Source organism: Hevea brasiliensis, chromosome 6 (assembly GCF_030052815.1).
Source record: "Hevea brasiliensis isolate MT/VB/25A 57/8 chromosome 6, ASM3005281v1, whole genome shotgun sequence".
In the NCBI taxonomy this organism is placed as follows: domain Eukaryota; kingdom Viridiplantae; phylum Streptophyta; class Magnoliopsida; order Malpighiales; family Euphorbiaceae; genus Hevea; species Hevea brasiliensis.
The window spans coordinates 62,971,766-62,991,879 of NC_079498.1; the positions used below are offsets into that span (position 1 = coordinate 62,971,766).

Genomic DNA, 20,114 nt, shown 5'->3' on the forward strand with positions numbered 1-20,114 from the left:
TCTCTAAATCATTTCAAGCATCTCATAGACCATGGTTGACACATAGCATAGTATGCCATGGCCACCCAATCAGTAATAAGGAATACCTTAAATGAACCTTTAATCATATGTTACCATGCACTAGAATTTCTCCGTTACAAAGTCCCAATTTGAGCTAGAGTCATGGTTAATGTCAAACTCTCTTTTAATTCCAGTTCTTGATTAATTAGATTTTCTTGTCAAAAACTCTTTTTTGACTAAATCTGTCTGTCCTGGCCAGGAACTTGAAACATCAAGAACAATTAAATGAACATAGGACTTTATCCCTCTTTACTTAGGGTAATGGATTCCATCTTGATCAACACCTATCTCCATATATAACTAATAGGAGCTAACACATGCCCATATACCCATACACAGTACAAGTATGAAAGCAATATCAAACTCAAACCACCTATATATAAGATAACTGTGTTATCTCAGGTCTAATGATTATATGCACTAATATGATATATGACAATGCATTGACAAGAGTAAACTCCATATGCTTGTCATAAGTGTCACTGGTTCGGCCTACTTATCATGTATAAGTGCCTATCATGTTTGTTATGTGGCATGAGACTCACCACTCCATCTTATTTATATCTCATATAAATACCTTGGGAACAAGCATGATTACAATCTTTCTGGATAAGTCATGTCCTTTGTGAAGTATCCTCAATTGTGAACCAATTTATGATACTTTATGCTAGAAATACTGTCACTCATATTCTTAACAACTTAAGAATAGAATGTCTAACAAAATATCAATGGATCTTTTCTATTATACATAAATATATTATGTAAACAGAAAAGTGAAATTGCCTTTTATTAACAAAATATGTACAAGATACATATAAAATGATATGCTCTAGGGCATACTACTAACACAATGAATGTGATTGAAGTTTGGTAGTTGGGTGGAATTAAGATTGGAAGTGTTGAATTTCTGTGCAGGGAATTTTGGACCTTGAGTCCAGTGTGGTTATGTGGCCATAAGTAGAGCCACATTGCTCCAATTGGTATGAGGCCAATTGGAGATAAAACTTAGGACATGAAGCTACATTTTTAGTGTAGAGGTCTTGCCCAGAAACTGAACCTAAAATGACCTAAAATTGGCTTGAATCCGGGTAACTTCATGCTGGACTTGGAAAAATAATCATATGAATAGTAAATGTTCAAATGGGCATAACTCACTCTAGGAAGGTCAGAATGACTTGATTCTTAAACCATTGGAAAGATTAGACATAGGAGCATATTTTTCATGAAGAACACAGAGCCTAGTTCTGACTCTAACCCAACCAATTTGCTAGACAAAGTTAGGTTAACAATTCTAACCAGAACCAAAACTGACCTGTAATTCTGGACTTTGACCTACCTGACTAGTTTTGGCAAAAATGTCATAACTTAGTCCAAAAAACTGCAAATGCAGTGATTCTAAAGTTAAAATCTCTATAAGACCTAGAACTACAATTTTGATGTTTTGACCAAAATCCAGAACCTGATGGAACTTGAACAATTTGCTAGAACAAATCAACAATTCAAATCCTAAAATTGAACTAAATAGCTACTTGACCCCATAACAGTATTTATATCATATCTCCCATTAGGAACTCCAATTGGGATGAGCCAAACTGTTCTGGAAACCTAAGAAACAGGAATCCAAGTTTTATTTAGGAACTTTCCTCAAATTTTGAGTGTAAGGATCATAAAATGGGAATCAAAGACATAGACCTGAACCTGAAATCCTGAAGGCACAGGGTTTATTAGTCCATATCAGTTAATTGGCTATAACTCACTCTACAGAACTTGAAAAATTGTGAGTTTTGAACCTGAGTGACCCTAAGACATAGGGTAACAACTCATATGAAGGATATTCGGCCTAAAAATGACTATAACATACCCAAATGGCTGGACAAATTTGACTCTAAAATCTGCCTAGTTCTGGAAACAGAAAGGGTCAATGAACCAATCTTGGAAAATTGATCATAACTTGAGCTCTATAACTCCAAATTGGCCGATTCAAAAAGTGAAATCAAAGTTTAAACATAAAGGAACAACTTCCATGAAGGAAGTGTGGCCAAACAGTGGCTACATTTTAACTAATTTGCTAAGTAAAGTCAAGACACCATTTCTAGACCTATAGAAAGGTTCAGGAAATAACTTGTTATATGGTATGGAATTAGCCTAAATGATTTGCTAACATAAAAGTCACATGAATATATATGTAGGACCTATATTCCCATTACAAATGGAATGAATAGTACCAATAAATAGTAACTATGAATAGTGCATAAAATAGTATAATAGCACTAATTTGCCCAAAGTATACCTAGACTTATGTATATAGCTTGGATCAATTGGGATACCAATTAGGGACTACAAATTGCAGTACTGCCCACTTGAATGATCATTGATAGATAATATCTGTCTGATATGGTTATTCCTCTGGCTTTATGCCTGGCCATTGGAAATTGTGCTTGATATGATTTCTGGCTTTATGCCTGCCCGCTGGCCTTGTGCCTGACATGACAGATGCATACATTATAGACATACGGATGTCTAACTAGTATACTCTCGTGTATCCAGTCTTTATAGTCTGTTATAGGTTACTTGGGCACTGATATGAACTTAATAAGACTGAATATAGAATAAGTGAACAGAAAAGATCCTGATAATAAATATGTAAATGACTCAAAATTTATGAAATCTACATTTCTTTGTGAAATTATACAGGGAATAATTATCTTTAATTATTTATTTATTTTTACTTTAATTTATGTACCACTAAGTATTATGCTTAGCGCGTTGGTTTTTCCATCGCGTTGGTACTAGAGACCAGCAGTAGCAACAGCAGTAGTGCTCTGATAGAGAGTTTGATCAGATCTGTATTAGAGTTGGAGTCACCTCAGCTGTGCACTTGGTAGGGCCCATGGTTTTATGTTTTGTACTTTTTGATTCATTGTACATAAGAAAAAGATGTAATGCATTTTGGGTCTATAATATAAATTGTAAATTATTGTATATGAATTTTACATGAATGAAATGAAATTTATTTACTTGAAATGAATATGAGAAATTTATATGAGCAAATGATGACATGATATGATATATGAAAAAAAGAGATGGATATGAAACTGTTTTTAACAGGTAAATAGTGGAATCCTACCAAACGCTAACAAAACAGAGAAAACTCTGTCCGGGTTTCTATAAAAATAAAATTTCTAACGCATGGGATAATATGACTAAATGGAAATTAAATTAATACGGTATAAGACAAGACAAGATAGGGTGATCCGGTATCAAATGTGGCACGCCTTGCTCTGCTACACTGTAGACGGGTAAGGGGTATTACACTATATCTATCATGTTAATTCTCATTCAAGTAATTAGCACCAGGATTTAACCAAAAAATAATAATAATAACACAGTAGTTCTCAGGGGGAGAAAGAGCACAATGAGAGAGCATAATGAAAAAGAAGCTTTACAAAAATTAGTATTGTTGATTAAATAGTTTACTTCACCTAATATAGCTAAATATTTTTCAATTTGTAATAGAATACACAAGGAGAAGAGTTAAGCTATTAATTAAATTCTTCATTTCTTCGATTTTACTATAGTGAATTTCTTTTACTCGTCTTGTCAAAAATTATTTTCCCATCGTCATTATCATTATTATTATTTCTTAAGTGACTTAGTATTAATTTATCAAATAATTTCGACTATTATTAAAAGAATTTTAACTAACATTTTAAAATTACTTATTATATATAATAAATTGAATTTAATTAATATATACTTTAAATAAGAAAAATAAAAATAAATAAATGAAAAAATAAAATTAAACCAAATGATCTATGCTAACTTGGTTCACCGTTAGATAGCTGAGTCCCATATAAAGTCACAGGTTGGCTACCAGAAACAAAAATTGAATTAAGAAATCTATGCATGGTAGACAATTACAGAATGAAGTACCCATGTCATGGGCTTACTAAAACATTCTTTATGCACGACACAACGTGGGAGGCTCAACTTCGTGTCTTTACACATTACACAACGTGCAGCCTTCAAACATTTTCTTCCTTTTATTCTTCTTCTTCTTCCTTTCTTATATATATACAGACAAGATGTGAATCTATCCATTCATACTAAATTAAACCGCCACCATCATTTAAGCCATGAGGATCTCTCATTTTGGCATGTTAATCTTGGTGGTAGGCATGCTTGGGCTTGAAGCAGCCACCGCAACAATCTTCAACTATGGCCAAGCACTTGATATGACATTCCTGTTTTTCGAGGCGCAGAGGTCAGGTAAACTACCTGCAAACCATCGAGTCAAGTGGCGCAGTGACTCTGCCCTTAAGGACGGCTTTCTTCAAGGGGTATGTATGTCCTGTCAATTTTAACGTTTTCTTGGAGGCTTCTTTTCTCCTCCTTCGTAAAAATATGTCATATCCATGGGATCACATTTACAGCATTATTTGCTTTAAAACCAACTGAGCAGCCTAATGAACAAGTTTACGGGTGGATTACTAGCTCAATTGTCATGTTAAGCGGTTGATATTTGGCGCAGGTGGACTTGGTGGGAGGGTACTACGATGCAGGGGATCATGTGAAGTTTGGGCTGCCAATGGCATTTAGTGTAACAATGCTTGCATGGGGAGCTATTGATTTCAGGAAGGAGATCACAGCATTAGACCAAATGGGAAATACGTTGTGGGCTATTAGATGGGGCACTGACTACTTTATCAAGGCCCACACACAGCCTAATGTTCTCTGGGCTCAGGTAATTTTGCATTACGTAGTTGCTAACGCATTTCTGATTTACATCACAGATGGTCTCAAAGTTGATGAGGATATAACGATAGAGTGGGTTTGAGAAAGCTATTTTTTCCCAACTAACTTTTTTTTTTTTTTGTCTCACTAACCGCTACCAGTATTTGCCAGCTACCAACAATCCTAATAATAAAGTTTAGTTTAGCAATTCAAAATCACTCCATTTTTAATTTTGAGGTCACGGATTGAGTCACGAAAGAAGTTTTTTATGTACTTCACTACTCTTTAGAGCCCACTAGTGTGGTATGCTTCATTGTTATGCTATTGAGCTTTAATTCACTGGCATTTGAATAATATGTAGTATTATGATATCTTGAACTTGAGTCTAAATAAAGAAAAAAAAATAGCAAAATCACACAATGAGACAGTGCAATTAACAGAATGAGTATGGTAATTATAAGCTCTTTGATTCAATCTGCAGAGTCCAGAACATTCTCCCAATAAAAAAAATTAAATAAAAAAATTCTGTTGTTTATGAAAGTTTTTTTTGTGGTTTAATGCTCAAAATCCAGGTTGGGGATGGTGACTCCGACCATTATTGCTGGGAGCGTGCGGAGGACATGACAACTCCAAGAACTGCTTATAAGCTTGATGAATATCATCCTGGTTCAGACCTTGCTGGTGAAACTGCAGCTGCCTTGGCAGCATCATCCATAGCTTTCAAGCCTTACAACTCTTCCTACTCCATTCTCCTCTTAGTTCATGCAAAACAGGTGAAAAATACTTGATATTAATCTCCTAAAGTTATAAAAAGTCTTTATAAACAAGTTCATTTTAGCAAATTAAGAAGCTATTCTTCTTGGGAAGTTAGCTTAGAAAGTATTGCTTTCTCAGAAAAACATAGTGGAAAGGCAATAGCATTATTTAATTGATTTCTTCTGTTTACCTATTGCAGCTTTTCTCATTTGCTGATAGATTTAGAGGTCTTTATGATGATTCCATTCAGAATGCTAAGCAATTCTACTCTTCCTCGGGCTACTCGGTTAGTAAAATATACGGTCCTTGCCTGCATTGTATAAAATGTGCATTAATAATTATAACTAGTTAATCTGTTATTAAATTTTTTTTTGTTTTTTCGTTAAACAACTTTTTTCAATGTTTTAGGATGAGTTATTGTGGGCTGCAGCATGGCTGTATCGGGCAACCGATGATGAGTACTACCTCAAGTATGTGGTGGACAATGCTCTGTATATGAGTGGAACTGGATGGGCAGTCAAAGAATTCTCTTGGGACAATAAATATGCTGGTTTACAAATCCTTCTTTCCAAGGTACTAATTTTAATTCAAGAGCTCTTCATCAGGATTCACTTAAAGTAAACAGTCAAAAGTTATTAATTAAATTGGGATAGGAACACCCCAGCTATAAAGGCTAAGAACACCCCCAGCCCCAGCAATATACATTATATATAAAAAAAAATTGTTGTTGATTTGTATCCTCCCTTGGCCTTGTTCCTTCTTCCAACAAGGAAAATTTCAGTAGAACAATTCCTTATTAACAAAAATATTCTAAACCTGTGACACAAAATTGAACACTGGGTGCAGATACTGCTAGAAGGACGTGGTGGCGCATACACTGCCACCCTAAAGCAATATCAAGCCAAAGCAGATTGCTTTGCATGTGCTTGTCTGAAAAAGAATGACGGCTACGACATCCAGACAACTCCTGGTTAGTCTGATCTCTTTCAATACCTTTTCTAATGGTTATTAAATTTTTATGCAGTTCATTTGATCAGTTTGAAAATTTTCTAATTTTGCATGTTTACCAGGGGGTTTAATGTACGTTCGAGAATGGAACAACTTGCAGTATGCCTCTGCTGCGGCACTTCTTCTTTCCATCTACTCTGATTATCTTTCAGCTGCAAATGCCAAGCTTAGTTGTCCAGAAGGGCAGATCCCACCTCAGGAGCTCCTCAATTTTGCCAAATCGCAGGTACTTGAGACACTGTACAACAAATATTGGATTTGGTATTGATCTTAAATGTATGTGATAGTTCTGTTAAAAACTTGGCAATTTCTGATCATATTAATTTGATTGCACAGGCTGATTACATTCTTGGTAAAAACCCCAAAACCATAAGCTACTTGGTTGGATATGGAACAAAATATCCAATCCATGTTCACCACAGGGGTTCTTCCATTGCCTCTATATTTGCTCTCCACTCCGTTGTTGAATGCGTGCAAGGATTCGAAACATGGTATCGTCGTTCGGAGGGAAATCCTAATTGCATATTTGGAGCCCTCGTCGGAGGTCCTGATCAGAATGATAACTTCTCTGATGACCGTTCTAACTATGAACAAACTGAACCTACACTTTCTGGCAATGCTCCTCTTGTTGGCCTCTTCTCCAAGCTTCATAGTGTATATGGAGGAGCAACAGGTAGGGATCTATCCAAGAGAGTTTCAACTGTTTCTTCAATCAGTCGAAAACAGTTTTAACTGCTGCTTAATTAATACCCATAAACTAATTTTGATTGGTTTCAATTGACTGATTTTTGCAGGATACTATCATGAAGAATCACCAGTTCCCCATACAACGACACCAGGTGAGTAACCATGTCTTCTTTACTACAGAATTTTATTTTATTTTTACCTTTTCCCAAACATACATCTTCCATCATCTGAATCCAATTCATGCCCTTCAAATTAATATTACAGTTTTCTACCACCAAAAGACACAAGTACCCAACACAAGCTTAGGTAAGCAATAAAATTCAACCCTTAACTCCAAGAATTCCACTATGAATCATCAGGTCATCAAGCGCATCTTCTTTGGCAAGATTTGGGTCTTGAAATCCACAAGGCATTAATAAATATGCACCTATTTCCACGCCGCTTCAAATACACCGCATAATGAAATTTAAAGGAAAAAAGTAGAGTACGAAAAGAGTAAAATATAAAATCAGGGATAAATTTATGCATTAAGGGAATTCATAAGCTACACGCGTGCAATGATCTTTTTTTTTTTTAATTATTTTGTAATGCAGGGGTCCCAGCGGAATTCCTTCACACCATAACTAACACATGGGCTGTTGGAACGTCAACGTATTATCGCCACAAGGTAATAATCAAGAACATATCCCAGAAGCCAATTACAGACCTAAAGTTGGTGATAGAGGACCTTTCAGGGCCTCTTTGGGGTCTCTCTCCAACGCCAGAAAAGAATACTTATGAGCTTCCTCGACGGCTCAAAGTCTTGAAACCTTCCTCAGAGTACAGCTTTGTTTACGTTCAAGGTGGCCCCCAAGCAAAAATTTCGATTCGGAGTTACCATTGACACATTTCTTTTTTGGGAGATTTTGTACCATAGTAATTTTCCATTCCAATTTGCTGATTGGATAAAAGATCAGCTTCCACAACAATTTTGCAATTGCATGCCGCACGTCAGGAAATTGAACTTTCTTGAAGAATCAATATTCCTATACGAAAACAGCAGGTTTCCATCCTCGTGATAAGACAAATACCCAACAATATGGATTTTAATTCTAAACTTTTGAAATCAAAATTCCAAATCCATTGACAAAAATTGGAATTTTTATCCAACTTTTTTCAGTGAACAAGTACTAACATTTTTAGCTGTGAAACATACATTTTTTAAGGTCAGATCCTAAGATTTCTAATCTATAGGCAAATGATAGGGTATTAGGCACCGCTATCCTGCACATATACAAGCAATCACCAACTTCATTTGAATAAATAGAAAATAATCATGGAAATTACAAACTATCATTGTACCCATTTAAGTATAAGATAATATGGAAATTCAAATACCACCTGATGCTAAGTCAACAAACCAAACAAAATCTTGTGGGCCAACAGGCTTCCAAAAATTAACACTTCAAATTAGGCAAACATACTTCAATTGTTCTCTACTCTACCTTCACTCATCATCATCTTGAAATGTTGTCTTCTTCCCTGGCATTGGTGCAGAAGACATAGAAATCAATATCAAAATCCAGTACAGCATCTAAATCTAAGACAAGCAAAACACTGAAATCTAACATTCACTTCCACAGATAAGCATATAAATAATCAATACTTTTCTATATTATATACAAATAATGCCAGGACTCGGTGAAACCAGCAATAATAGAGATCAGAAATTCAGAATTACCTGTGGCAGCTGCAGTCACCCTAGGCTTATTGGGTGTTGCACGTCCTCTGCCACGACCACCACCTCTACCCCCAAAACGGCCACCACCATCTCTACCACCACTCCTCCCTCCACTGCTTCGGCCTCCACTGCTGCCACTACCCCAGCCATCACGGTTATCACTCCTTGGTGGTTTTGCCTCTTCAACAGTTAAGTACTGATCTCCAAATTGACTGCCACTAAGCTCTAAAGCTTTGTTGAAACCCTCAGCATCCTTGAATTCCAAGTAAGCCATCCTGCAATAAGTTTGCAATCAAGAACCAAGGGGCAGAATCATATCAGACGCCAAAGTTCAAATGTTTGAAAAGCAATTTACACATTACCGTGTGTACAATACAAGTCCACTTAAAATGGTGACATTAATAGTTTTTGTGGGTTTTCCCCTTCATTTGCCAAACTAATATTCAGCAAATATAATTTACTGTTAATTGAAACTGAGGTAGATAAATCATAAAAAGAATTCTAAAAAATAAAGATTTCTATAAAGAATGTTTCTAAAACTACATGCCACAACAATTGCCAGCTTTCGCAATATTGCTGCCTTACTCCAAACCAAGCATGCATATCATGAAGTGGATAAATATCAAATTACAATCAGTTGAACTATGCAGCACATGTAGACCCAGAGGCCAGAGGACAAATATACACGAGAGAGAGAGAGATTAAACTGTACCAATTATACAAACTCTAAATAGTTTCTAGAAACCTGAATCAAAATTATGGACACATCACTGCAGAGAAAAATTATACAAGCTGATGTCATATGCCTCTAGAAGACAACAAATCCAGCAAAAGAGTAGAAAAAATACCAACCCCTTAATAGCACCAGTCTCATAATCTGTTGGGATAGATATTCTAGTAACCTCTCCACAAGCTTCAAAATGCTCCCCAAGGGCACTCCTAATCTGTTAAGATTTGAATCCATGCGCACATGAACATTTAAGAAAACCAAAACAACTAAAGCTCATTTAGTGAGTGGCAAAGAATTACCTGATCCTCACCACGGGACTTATCAAACCCCCTGACAAATATCTTCTGAGCCTGGCCTCTCCCTCCCTTATGAATTGAGTTATTGTCTCTGCTGCTGCAAAGGGTAAAATTCAAGGGATAACAAATTCATTGAATTTGAGCATCCTAAATATATGCTGGTAGAAATCTGTACCCGCTATAAGGTGCGAACGAACCCCTTTCACCCCTTTCACGTGCCAAATCAAGTCTAAGTCGCCGGCCATTTAAACTTTGACCATTCAATTTAAGAGCCTAAAAAAAGGAAAATGGGAGTATTTAACACATCGACCCATATATGATGACATAATTGGTGCTGAAATGTAAAATGCTTCCTACTGTAAAGGCCAATAAGGACTCCAACCTTCTGTGCTGCTTCAGCTGTGCTAAACTCAACATGTCCAAAGCCCTTAAACCTCTGATCGTTGTCCATAGCAAAGCGCACATCAACAATTTGACCAGCACCTTCAAAGAAACTTTCCCTGCAGGAAGAAAAATTATCAAAAGCAAATCAACACAGAACTTCTATAGGATGCTAAGATGCTCGAGACATACACATCAGCTCGTTCAACTTGAAAAGGTAAGTTGCCAACAAACAATGTCTTTGATCCCATAGACTGAACCTCAGGAGTAACTGGAGTTTTGGGCTGCATAAAAAGGGGGAAAACATTGTTGTTCACAATTGGTCCACGTGTATAGTGCAAGTGCCAAAAAACAAGAGCAAAATGGTGGATTACAGCTTTCTTAGCAGATTGCAAATCAGCCTTCTTGGCAGTTGCCTGTGGAGTTGCAACATCTACCATTTCCACATCAGCGCCCTGTTATCAAGTAATATTAGTGTTACACAAAATTAGGCACCGATATGATCGAAGCCAAAAGTATAAAGGTTCATAGATAAAAGTATAAAGGTTCATAGATAACTATATGAAATTGCCCACATTCAATAAGGCACAAAGCAATGCCTCAAAATACGATTGGTGCCAAATGTGCATTACCCTAACAATGCATGTGCTCCTAAATTTACCAAAAACATTATCACTTTTTCAAAATCAAACCAGTACATCTTTCTATCATACAGTGAAGAGGGATAACTTTACATTTTTCTTTGGGGTTTTCACAGGTTTATCATCCTCGCTTTCTTCTTCATCATCTGAACTATCACTGGAGCTCTCCTCAGAACTGCTGCTTTCCTTTTGAGCTATCTTAACCTACAGCACAAAATTGTGCAAAGATACTTGCCAGCAGCAAATGAAAATGATAGAACATCATAAATTCATAACAATTGAAAGCATTCCCTTCTAGTAATTTAAGAGGGAAAAGACACAAAATTTGCAAACATTAACCTCATGTTGGAATCAGAGATTTTCTCCTATGATTCAGCTTGGATTTCACCTTCATTTCAACCTCATTTCCTGCTTTATTTTTACCTTAATTTGAATTCTGAATATTTTGTAATCTTGACGTAATCTCTCACTGATTTTATAATATTTATTTTCCTTTTAGATAGGATTATTTTCTATAACTATATATGTACACCTTTGTAATCATTAGAATGAATCAATACAATTACAAGTTTCTTCATGGTATCAAAGCGGTTAAGCCCAACAGCCACAAAGATCCTGGGACTGAGCTGAAAAAGGGAGGAGCACAAGTGCAAGGCCATCAAGGATACAATACAAGTGATAATTGGGCCTCAACAGGCCAAGCTTAGTTGCACTTGAGGGGAAATGTTGGAAGTGAGGTTAAGGGGACAAAGTCCCACACAGCAAATGATAAAGAAAGAAAGCCATATAAAATTCAAGGCAACCAAAACAAAAGAGCTTAGCCATTTTGGTGATGGTTAGTCCAAATCCAAGCCCATTCCACAAGCAGCCAGCAAATCTTGAGATCCAACTCCCTTGGCCCCAGACAAAAAGTCAACACCTTATATTACAGAGGAAAAAGAGTGTTGGGGGAAACATTAACCTTTTTTGATTCCTTAGTTTGAGCCACTGAAGATGGCCTTTTTGAACCAACAGCAGCCTTGGCTGCAGAAGCCTGAAGAATACAAATGAGAATTACCACATTGTAGTAAAGACACACAGCTTTGCAAGAAATAAATCCAACAAAGAATATCAAGACACTAGCATAAATTAATTCTGTGCAATGTTCTCACATCAGAGTCAGAGTCAGAGTCAGAGTCATCAGAGTCGCTTTCAGAACTGCCATTCCCGTCACTCTTTTCTGATGTCTGCACTTTCAAAACAGCTGTTATTGCCTTTGTGGTTGTGCCCTAGAAGAGCAGAAGAAAGGGATTAGTAGAATCCACATAGAAAATAGAGCAGATAAATACTAGAACTTTCTTTATAGGTGCATGGATGGGAAAATCTCAAAATTCATTATGATCCATTAGATACATATAAATTAAATAAGGGTAAGAAAGACACCTTATCCTTATCAGAATCACTATCATCAGAATCATCACTAGATTGAGCTTTGTTATTTGTAGCTGGTAAAGCAACCCTCTTAGAAGCAGGGGCCTTTGCAGAAGCAGCCTACAAAAACACAATATGGAGGGCAATTCAGTTCACTAGCTATGACTTGATGAACGTGCTACTGTGGAGGAAATTCAAATTCTTTGATAAAACAAACTCCTGATATTTTAACATGCACGATATCCACGTATGCAAGCAGCAGTAAAATGTGATAAAGATACCTTTTCTTCATCAGAATCACTGTCATCACAGCTCTCACTTTCATCAGAGCTACTACTTGGTTCAGCATTTTTTTTGGTAGTTCCCTGTGGAACAATCTGTGGAGCTGAAGCCTTTGCAGGTAACTCCTACATACAAATATAGTGATGGTCAATAGGGTCGCTACTATAATTCAATTCCGACAAAGGTTTAGATCAAAGTAAGATGGTAAGAATAATTATTATGTGATATTTGGTCTCAGCTCCTATTTTTTTAATAAACATTGTAAAAGAAACAGAATAGGCAGTGCTCACAGTTTGCTCATCTGAGGAGCTATCTGAGTCCGACTCCTCAGAACTTGTATGAGATGCTTTTTTAGTGACAGTTTCTGGCAACTTCTTCACTTGGGAAGCTTGAGAAGACTTTTTCTGCATTTGAAATAAACCAAGATGTAAATATTGAATAATATGACTGAAATCATGTCAAAACAAATGCCATCCACCAACATCCTCATCATCATACACAAATGTCAAGACAAATGGCCAATGAAATTGTTGAGCAATCTGCAAGATGCCAGTAAAATTAACCTCATCCTCATCAGATTCATCATCTGAAGATTCTGAACTGCTGGTATCATCCTTGCTTTTCTTAGGACGAGCACCAACTGTCCCATTTTTGGCATCTAACTGCTGCTTTGGTGGCAGAGCAACTTTGGCATGAGGCTTCTGTGCAAAAATTGAAGTATTAAACCAAACCAAAAATAAAGAAATTAAAAAGAGAGAGGAGAAATCATCACCGCATTTGATTCAATGTTACCTCATCAGAAGAGGACTCATCCTCACTGCTAGATTCATCAACAAGTGGTTTTGTAGCCTTGACACCTTTCTTGGCTGCACCTTTAACCTGATTTTAAAATGACATAAGAAAATTACAAGAACATAATTACCAGAAAATAACATGTCTTCACATATATAGCAATTTGTTCCTAATCATTTAGCAAAATGCCTAGCCTAGTACATTCAACTCTTCATCACCAGATTCATCATCTGAAGAATCTGAACTGCTATTCTCCTTGCCTTTTGTACCAGAAGCACCAACAGAGCCATTTTTTGCGGCTGTTAGCTGCTTCTTCAAAAGAAGAGTAGCTTTGGGGGGAGCCTCCTGTATAAAATTAAATCAAATTAGTTCTAAAAAAAGATAACAAAAAAAAAAACAAAATGGGGAGAGAGAGAGAGAGAGAGAGAGAGAGAGAGAGAGAGAGAGAATGCTCACTTCTTCTGAAGAGGATTCTTCACTACTAGATTCTTGGACAGGTGGTTTTCTTGCCTTTTGTTCCTTTGTGGATACAACTTTGGCCTAGAAGTATTTTGATAAACATGATCAAACCAAACCAGTCAAACAAAAAAAGTCCTAATAATTGCACTATTGTCTTCACAAAGTTTTTGCTCTCATGTAAAAAAGTTGCAATGCAACTCCCAAGACAGTTGAAACACAATTACAGAATAAGACAAAGGGGTAACTTGCACAAATTGCCCCTGAACTTTAGGGGGTGTATCATGTCAAAACCTCAACTTCAGTTTGTTACCAAAAAATCCTTAAATTTTAATTTAGTATCACAAAAGTCCCTCTTTGCCTGTTTTACCTGTTGTAGCAGGTTTAAGGTTTACTAAAAGTTAAAATTACCTAAATACCCACCTCTTAACACTCCTCATTCTTTTATTTTTTAATGTATATAATTAATAGTCGATAAATATTAAGAATATAATTATTTATTTATAGAAACATTTTATTTTATTTTATTTATAAATTAAAAATATCTAATAATAATATTTAAAATTTGAATATTTTTACATAAAATATAGAAAAACTATTAGAAATTTCAGACATATATAAAATACTGAAAGCTTAATTTTAAGAATCAAAATTACATTAATTAAATTTATTTATATCACTAATAATTTAATTTAATTATAATGCAATGAGAAAACAAAGATCCGGTAGGTTGGGTTTACGGTCGCGGCTCAACCGGCTAGATTCTCTCTACCTAGAGCTTCAATCTTCGCATTTTCAACAGCTCCAGGTTTTTACAGATGGGCTGACGTATAGAGGCATGTCTCGACTCAATCACCATTTGTAGCGACTGGGTTTGTACGGACGGGCTGATTACAGAGGCATGTATCTACTCAATCACCATTTGTAGTGACTGGATCAAGGTACGAAAGCTCACAGCTCCCCATTTCTCTCTCCCAACAAAAAACCGGCGGTCCTGTTGTTGCCTTCTGCCATTGATGGGGTCTCAGAGGGTCGCTGACGTGAACTGAGGTGTACAGAGGCAAGTCTCAACTCAATCACCATTTGTAGCGACTGGATTGAGGTAGGGAAGCTCACGACTTCCCATTTCTCTGTCCTAACAAAAAACTGGCGGTCCTGTTGTTGCCTTCTGCCATTGATGGGGTCTCAGAGGGTTGCTCATGTGAACTGAGGTGTACAGAGGGTCTCGTTGAAATCCAAGTGGTTGGCAATAATTGGTGAGGGATAGGTGGCATCAATTTTTTTACTCAAAATTTATAATATAATGTTAAAATAATAATAATAATAATAATAATAATAATAATAATAATAATAATAATAAAATATAAATTAAAAAATTCAAGTTATTATAATTAATTACAAACATTAAAAAAATAAAGAGAATAAGAGGCGTTAGGAGGGTATTTAGGTAATTTAACTTTTAGTAAACCATTGACTTGCTAAAACAGGTAAAAGACTTTTATGATACTGAAACTAAAGTTTAAGGATTTTTTGGTCACAAATTAAAGTTGAGGGATTGACGTGAAACACCCCAAACTTTAGAGAGGGTGAGTGCAAATTACCCTAAGACAAAGCAATCAAATCATTAATATGAGAGCAATATGATAGTAATCAAATAAAATGTAGTTACCTTCAGTTCTTCCTCAGAAGAAGAGTCATTAGAACTACTGGACTCCTCTTTCTTCTTTTTATGAGTCTTAACTTCAACCTTTTCTTTCTTAAGGGCATGTTTTACTCCCTCATCTATCTTCTGTTTCTTTGCACTAACAAGCTTCTCTATTGCTTCTTCAGCTTCTCTCTTACCTACAAGCCAAAAATCCAAAACCCCAGAAAACAATAAAAATAATGAGGTAGAAAAATACTCAGAAAAAAAAAATTACATATGGAACACATCCATTGTATCAATTGTCCACTTCTTTTCAATTTTTTTTTTTTCATCTCAAATTATGCTGCAAACTTGAACTGAGGTTCGTGAAAAGTTTCAAGCCCCAAAACAGAATTACGAAAAGGTAAAAGAAATCATGAAAAAAAAAAAAGATGCCAAATGCTCAACAGACTCAAAAAAAAAAAAAAAAAAAAAAAAGCGCATACAGCATCCTAAATCATAAGAATACATATTATTAAAACATTAAACAATATAACATGAACATCAAATACTCTAAAACAAAAGGACTACAAAGCCGTGCTCTTTCCCTCTAAATTCAAACAGCAGTACACCAACTAACAAACACCTACAACTTCAACGTTCAAAAGGCTAGACATAATAGACAATTAAAAAAAAAAAAAACGAATCAAACATCAAGGAAATTGAAATGTGAATTAAAATTAAGATTATACCTTTCTTTGCAGACTTCAAGAAAGGGGTTACAGCAGGGGCTGCGTCAACCTAAACACAAGTAACAATCACATAAGCTTAAAACGAAAATCAATAGTCCAGAGATTGAAATCATAACTAAATCAGAAAGGAGAGTACTTTGGGGGTTGATTTCTTGCTAGATTTGCCCATAATAATAACTGAAAAAAGTAAGAACTGATTTAGATTAGAGTCGGGAGTAAAGTGAAAAAGGGTTTTCAGAGAGATGAGCTACTAGCCGCTGAACCTGCTGTATTTATACGCGAGTAATGGTAGAAGCGTGGGGGTTTTGGCTAGGGTTTTAGCGTCCCGCGAGCCTAGGTTAAGACCGGGTGCAGGCACAGCCCCATCGGATAAATTATAACTTAATTTCTTAAATTTAATAAAATCTACAACTTAGTCCTTCTAAATTTTAAAGCTACTTATTTAATCCTTAATATTTTAATAATTCAATAAATTAGTCTATCTTATGCTATTTATAAATATGAGAAGGAGAGAATATTGACTTGCTCAAAAATGTCATTCATTCTTTAAATTAATTACAATTATATTTTTATTATTTAAATTAATTTTAATATTTATATAAATTTAAAATCTTTAATTTTAGGATTCATATAAATTTATTATTCTTAATCTTACTTATATTTAATATCAATTAAATATAAAATTTTATAAAATGTAATTAAATAAAATAAAAAAAATTAGTAAGTGAAAAATAAAAAATACAACTGATGATGGAGAATGGAGCCAACGCACTATAGTCTTTAAAGGACCAACACAAGGGCGAAAGCTAGGGCATCACAAGGGCTAACTCAAACTCATTATAGCAAAGAAATTGAAAATGAGAAGTTTGACATGTTAAGAGAACTTAAGTGGGTGATTTTAGGCTAAGTATTCAAGGAAGGGAATCACCCTAAGCAATGCTAGCATATTGGCCTTCAAAGTAACAAGAAAAGTCAAGAAAATATTAAAATTGCACAATAATTTCAAGTTGTGACACCCCTTACCCGTGTACAATATACCCGAGTAAGTAATGCCACACGGTGTACTGGCACTCTCTAATATACCTTACTTAATTTGTGTCATGCTTTTGAAGTTAATTTATGAAATATGATTTGTTTTAACCATTTATCAAAAGTATTATTCATTTGAGGTTCCGAAGATTTTAAGGAAAATCCGTGAATCTGGCAAAAATGGAGAAAAGCAGTTCTTGAACACTGTTAAAAACACTTCCAATATACAATTTCATTCATACTCAACTCCAATATTATCAACAAAACTCAATATCAATATCTCAATAATTTGTCAATTTCAGGTCTCAACAACCTTTTCATTTCTCAAAACATCCCTTTCTCAGGGTTCTCATATATAAACAACCATTAAATACCCAAATTAATACCATACATGACCATAAATCTTTATTATTTACATGAACCTCAAAATACATTACATAAATCCCAAATACATATGAGAAAATAAAAAGTTAATTACAAAATGACAAAATGACATCTAGTGTCCTACCAATGCACCTGCAGTGACGAGGTGACACGGACAGCGAAGCTGTCGGATGGACTCACCCGATCACGTGGTCTACTGGGCTCGCGATCGGAATCTCCAGTACCTACGTGTGGCAAAAGCAACGCGCTAAGCAATAATGCTTAGTGGTGCAATAATATAATAAAAGAAAATAGCAAGAAAATAAATGTGTATAGAATGTGTATGCTTTCTTTGTTTGGTATTGATATATTCATTGTTTCATTTACGTTGTTCACTTTTATTCATTTGGTTGCCCCAAGTAACCTACACTAGATGACTGGACTCGATAACGTGTAAACTGGCACTGGGTACCTAGTACCTCGGGCGTCACACCATCGGTCACATACGTATCTCGGTGTGCAATGAGCACTAACAAGCTATAAATAATATTCGCACAAGGCCAAGTCTCAATACAAAGTCGAATGGCTAAAAGCCATGAAATCACTGAATGGCATTTTTGCCATGTGCGATCGCTAATCGAACCCTATTGGCATGCCAAACTATCCAAACCAATCTTGTTAGGTATACTAGGGCATTTGAAACTCTTAAATTTGTCAATTTGTGAATTTCAATTTTTTTGGTGTTACTATTCATCATTGGTCAACAAAAATGTTGACTTTTAGAATAAAAATGTGTACATCAACTTTGGCACTCCCAACATACCACATTTGGTGTTTAAAACTTGTTGGCATTAAGTATTTTTGCCATTCCAAAGTGTAACTCAACACAAACAGATTTTTCAATTTTGGTGAGTCAACTTCACTGTTCCATTGGACACTGTTACTGTTGGAATTTGAGGAAATGTAAAACATGAAAGTTGTTCCTTATTTTGTCTAGTTGAATTTCCTTTTTTGAATCACTCCATTTGGAGTTTTGTAGCTCCAGATATGGCTCAAAAACCCAAGCTGTCCGGATATGCATTCTGCAGAAATTTACCATATCTACAGTGCATGAACAGTAACTTGAGTCACTTGGTTGAATGGGTTCTGGCCATAATTTGGGGTAAGTTCCTTCATAAAAGTTGTTTGTCTATGTCTTAACTTGTTGCTGTAAAAATTTCAGGCCAATTGACCAAATCTACAGTGAGTTATGGCCAAATGAACAATTACTGTTCATTTGGCAAATTCTGCAGAATTCAGTGCAGGGCATCCGGATTGTGGCTGAGTTTTGACCCTTTTGCTTTGGTCTTTTGGGCATGGTTTCTTCAGCAAAAATGTGCCATTATAAGCCTAGTTTCATGTCCAATTGGCCAAACACCAATTGGACTACCACTGCCCAAGTTATGGCAGTGCAAAGGGACTAATTTTCACCCTATCTTTCTTGTCCTAAATGACTGCAATCCTCACTTTGCAATCTCATTTTTCTGTCCCATTTATGGTCAACACATCTAAAATGGTCACTAATTGACCATTAATATGTCCTCTAACAATTTCATAAGCCAAATCAATTTTCACCTTTCCTAAACCCTAATTCAATTCCATGTTTTATACAATTTACTTTAGTTAGCTTTTAATTCATTATGCTTGTGTTTATAAACTTCTAACATGATTCTAGCTCACTTCAAGCTCATCAAAACATTCCCTCCTATTCCATAGCTAGGGCAGCCGAAACTCATGTTTCATACACATGAGTTTTTGCTCATTTAAATTACAATTTCTCATCCATTTCAAGCCTAAATCATGGGATTAAGGAATTTTAACTACATATATGCACTAACCTTGTTGTATGCCAATCCAAGCTTGAGAAAGCTTCACTTTCTTTCTTCTTCTTGGCTGCCAAAAGATTGTTTAAGGTGTGTAGATTAATTTTAGTGAAGATGACTTAGGGTTTTGGGGTGAGGTTTGAGAGGTTTGAGAGCTTGAAAATGAAGAAAATGGAGGTTTGGCTATGGAGTTTTTAGAGCTACGGGTAGCTTTTGTGGGAGTGTGGCTGCTGGAATTTTGGTCTTCTTTAGTCTTTATTTATGTCTTTTATTTGTTTAGTCAAATGGTAGATTAATGGTGATTGGTTGAAAATTATAAATGACATCCCATGATGTCATAAATAGCCTTTTTTCCTCAATTTCTTTCCTTTCCTCCACTACTCAAGTTCAATTTAATTTCTAGCAATATTTGTTCATATTTTATGTCATATTAATTATTTACTCAACTGGGCAAGTCGGCCAAAAATCACCTCGGAAGGCGAAATGACCAAAATGCCCTCCGTTTGGCTTAACGGGTCAAAATCGTCTGTA

At 35.6% G+C, this 20,114-nt stretch overlaps 2 protein-coding genes across 7 annotated transcripts; one reads left to right on the forward strand and one right to left on the reverse strand.

Moving 5' to 3' along the window:
* The first annotated feature begins 4,196 nt into the window (after window positions 1–4,196).
* Window positions 4,197–8,314, forward strand: LOC110661880 (endoglucanase 5). Its single transcript, XM_021820692.2, has 10 exons — window positions 4,197–4,400; window positions 4,592–4,804; window positions 5,367–5,567; window positions 5,750–5,836; window positions 5,959–6,123; window positions 6,397–6,520; window positions 6,621–6,784; window positions 6,895–7,231; window positions 7,353–7,397; window positions 7,839–8,314. Exons 1-10 carry the CDS (start codon window positions 4,197–4,199, stop codon window positions 8,126–8,128), a joined length of 1,830 nt encoding a protein of 609 aa, XP_021676384.2. The 3' UTR covers window positions 8,129–8,314.
* A 203-nt stretch (window positions 8,315–8,517) lies between these two features.
* LOC110661879 (nucleolin 1) lies at window positions 8,518–16,698 on the reverse strand. Of its 6 annotated transcripts, XM_021820686.2 has the most exons (22): window positions 16,593–16,698; window positions 16,466–16,506; window positions 16,330–16,378; window positions 15,623–15,795; window positions 13,954–14,037; window positions 13,699–13,842; window positions 13,498–13,584; window positions 13,269–13,406; window positions 12,996–13,109; window positions 12,705–12,830; window positions 12,436–12,543; window positions 12,165–12,281; window positions 11,975–12,046; window positions 11,107–11,217; window positions 10,747–10,827; window positions 10,565–10,656; window positions 10,374–10,491; window positions 10,167–10,264; window positions 9,995–10,088; window positions 9,818–9,909; window positions 8,966–9,240; window positions 8,518–8,766 (listed from the first exon to the last, which is right to left on the reverse strand). In XM_021820686.2, exons 2-22 carry the CDS (start codon window positions 16,496–16,498, stop codon window positions 8,732–8,734), a joined length of 2,241 nt encoding a protein of 746 aa, XP_021676378.2. In that variant the 5' UTR covers window positions 16,499–16,506; window positions 16,593–16,698; the 3' UTR covers window positions 8,518–8,731. The 6 variants fall into 6 exon arrangements, with proteins under 6 accessions (XP_021676378.2, XP_021676377.2, XP_021676380.2 ...); XM_021820685.2 differs by having other exon boundaries at window positions 16,466–16,606; XM_021820688.2 differs by lacking the exon at window positions 16,593–16,698 and having other exon boundaries at window positions 13,269–13,403; window positions 16,466–16,582.
* Window positions 16,699–20,114: the final 3,416 nt, after the last annotated feature.

Coding starts and splice junctions, on each gene's coding strand:
- LOC110661880 (XM_021820692.2), top strand. CDS start 4,197: ATGAGGATCTCTCATTTTGGCATGTTAATCTTGGTGGTAGGCATGCTT. Junction 5,837..5,958: donor ACTCTTCCTCGGGCTACTCG/GTTAGTAAAATA, acceptor TCAATGTTTTAG/GATGAGTTATTGTGGGCTGC. Junction 6,521..6,620: donor CGACATCCAGACAACTCCTG/GTTAGTCTGATC, acceptor CATGTTTACCAG/GGGGTTTAATGTACGTTCGA.
- LOC110661879 (XM_021820686.2), bottom strand. CDS start 16,498: ATGGGCAAATCTAGCAAGAAATCAACCCCCAAA. Junction 13,585..13,698: donor CTGGTGATGAAGAGTTGAAT/GTACTAGGCTAG, acceptor TTTTAAAATCAG/GTTAAAGGTGCAGCCAAGAA. Junction 13,110..13,268: donor ATGAATCTGATGAGGATGAG/GTTAATTTTACT, acceptor TTTCAAATGCAG/AAAAAGTCTTCTCAAGCTTC.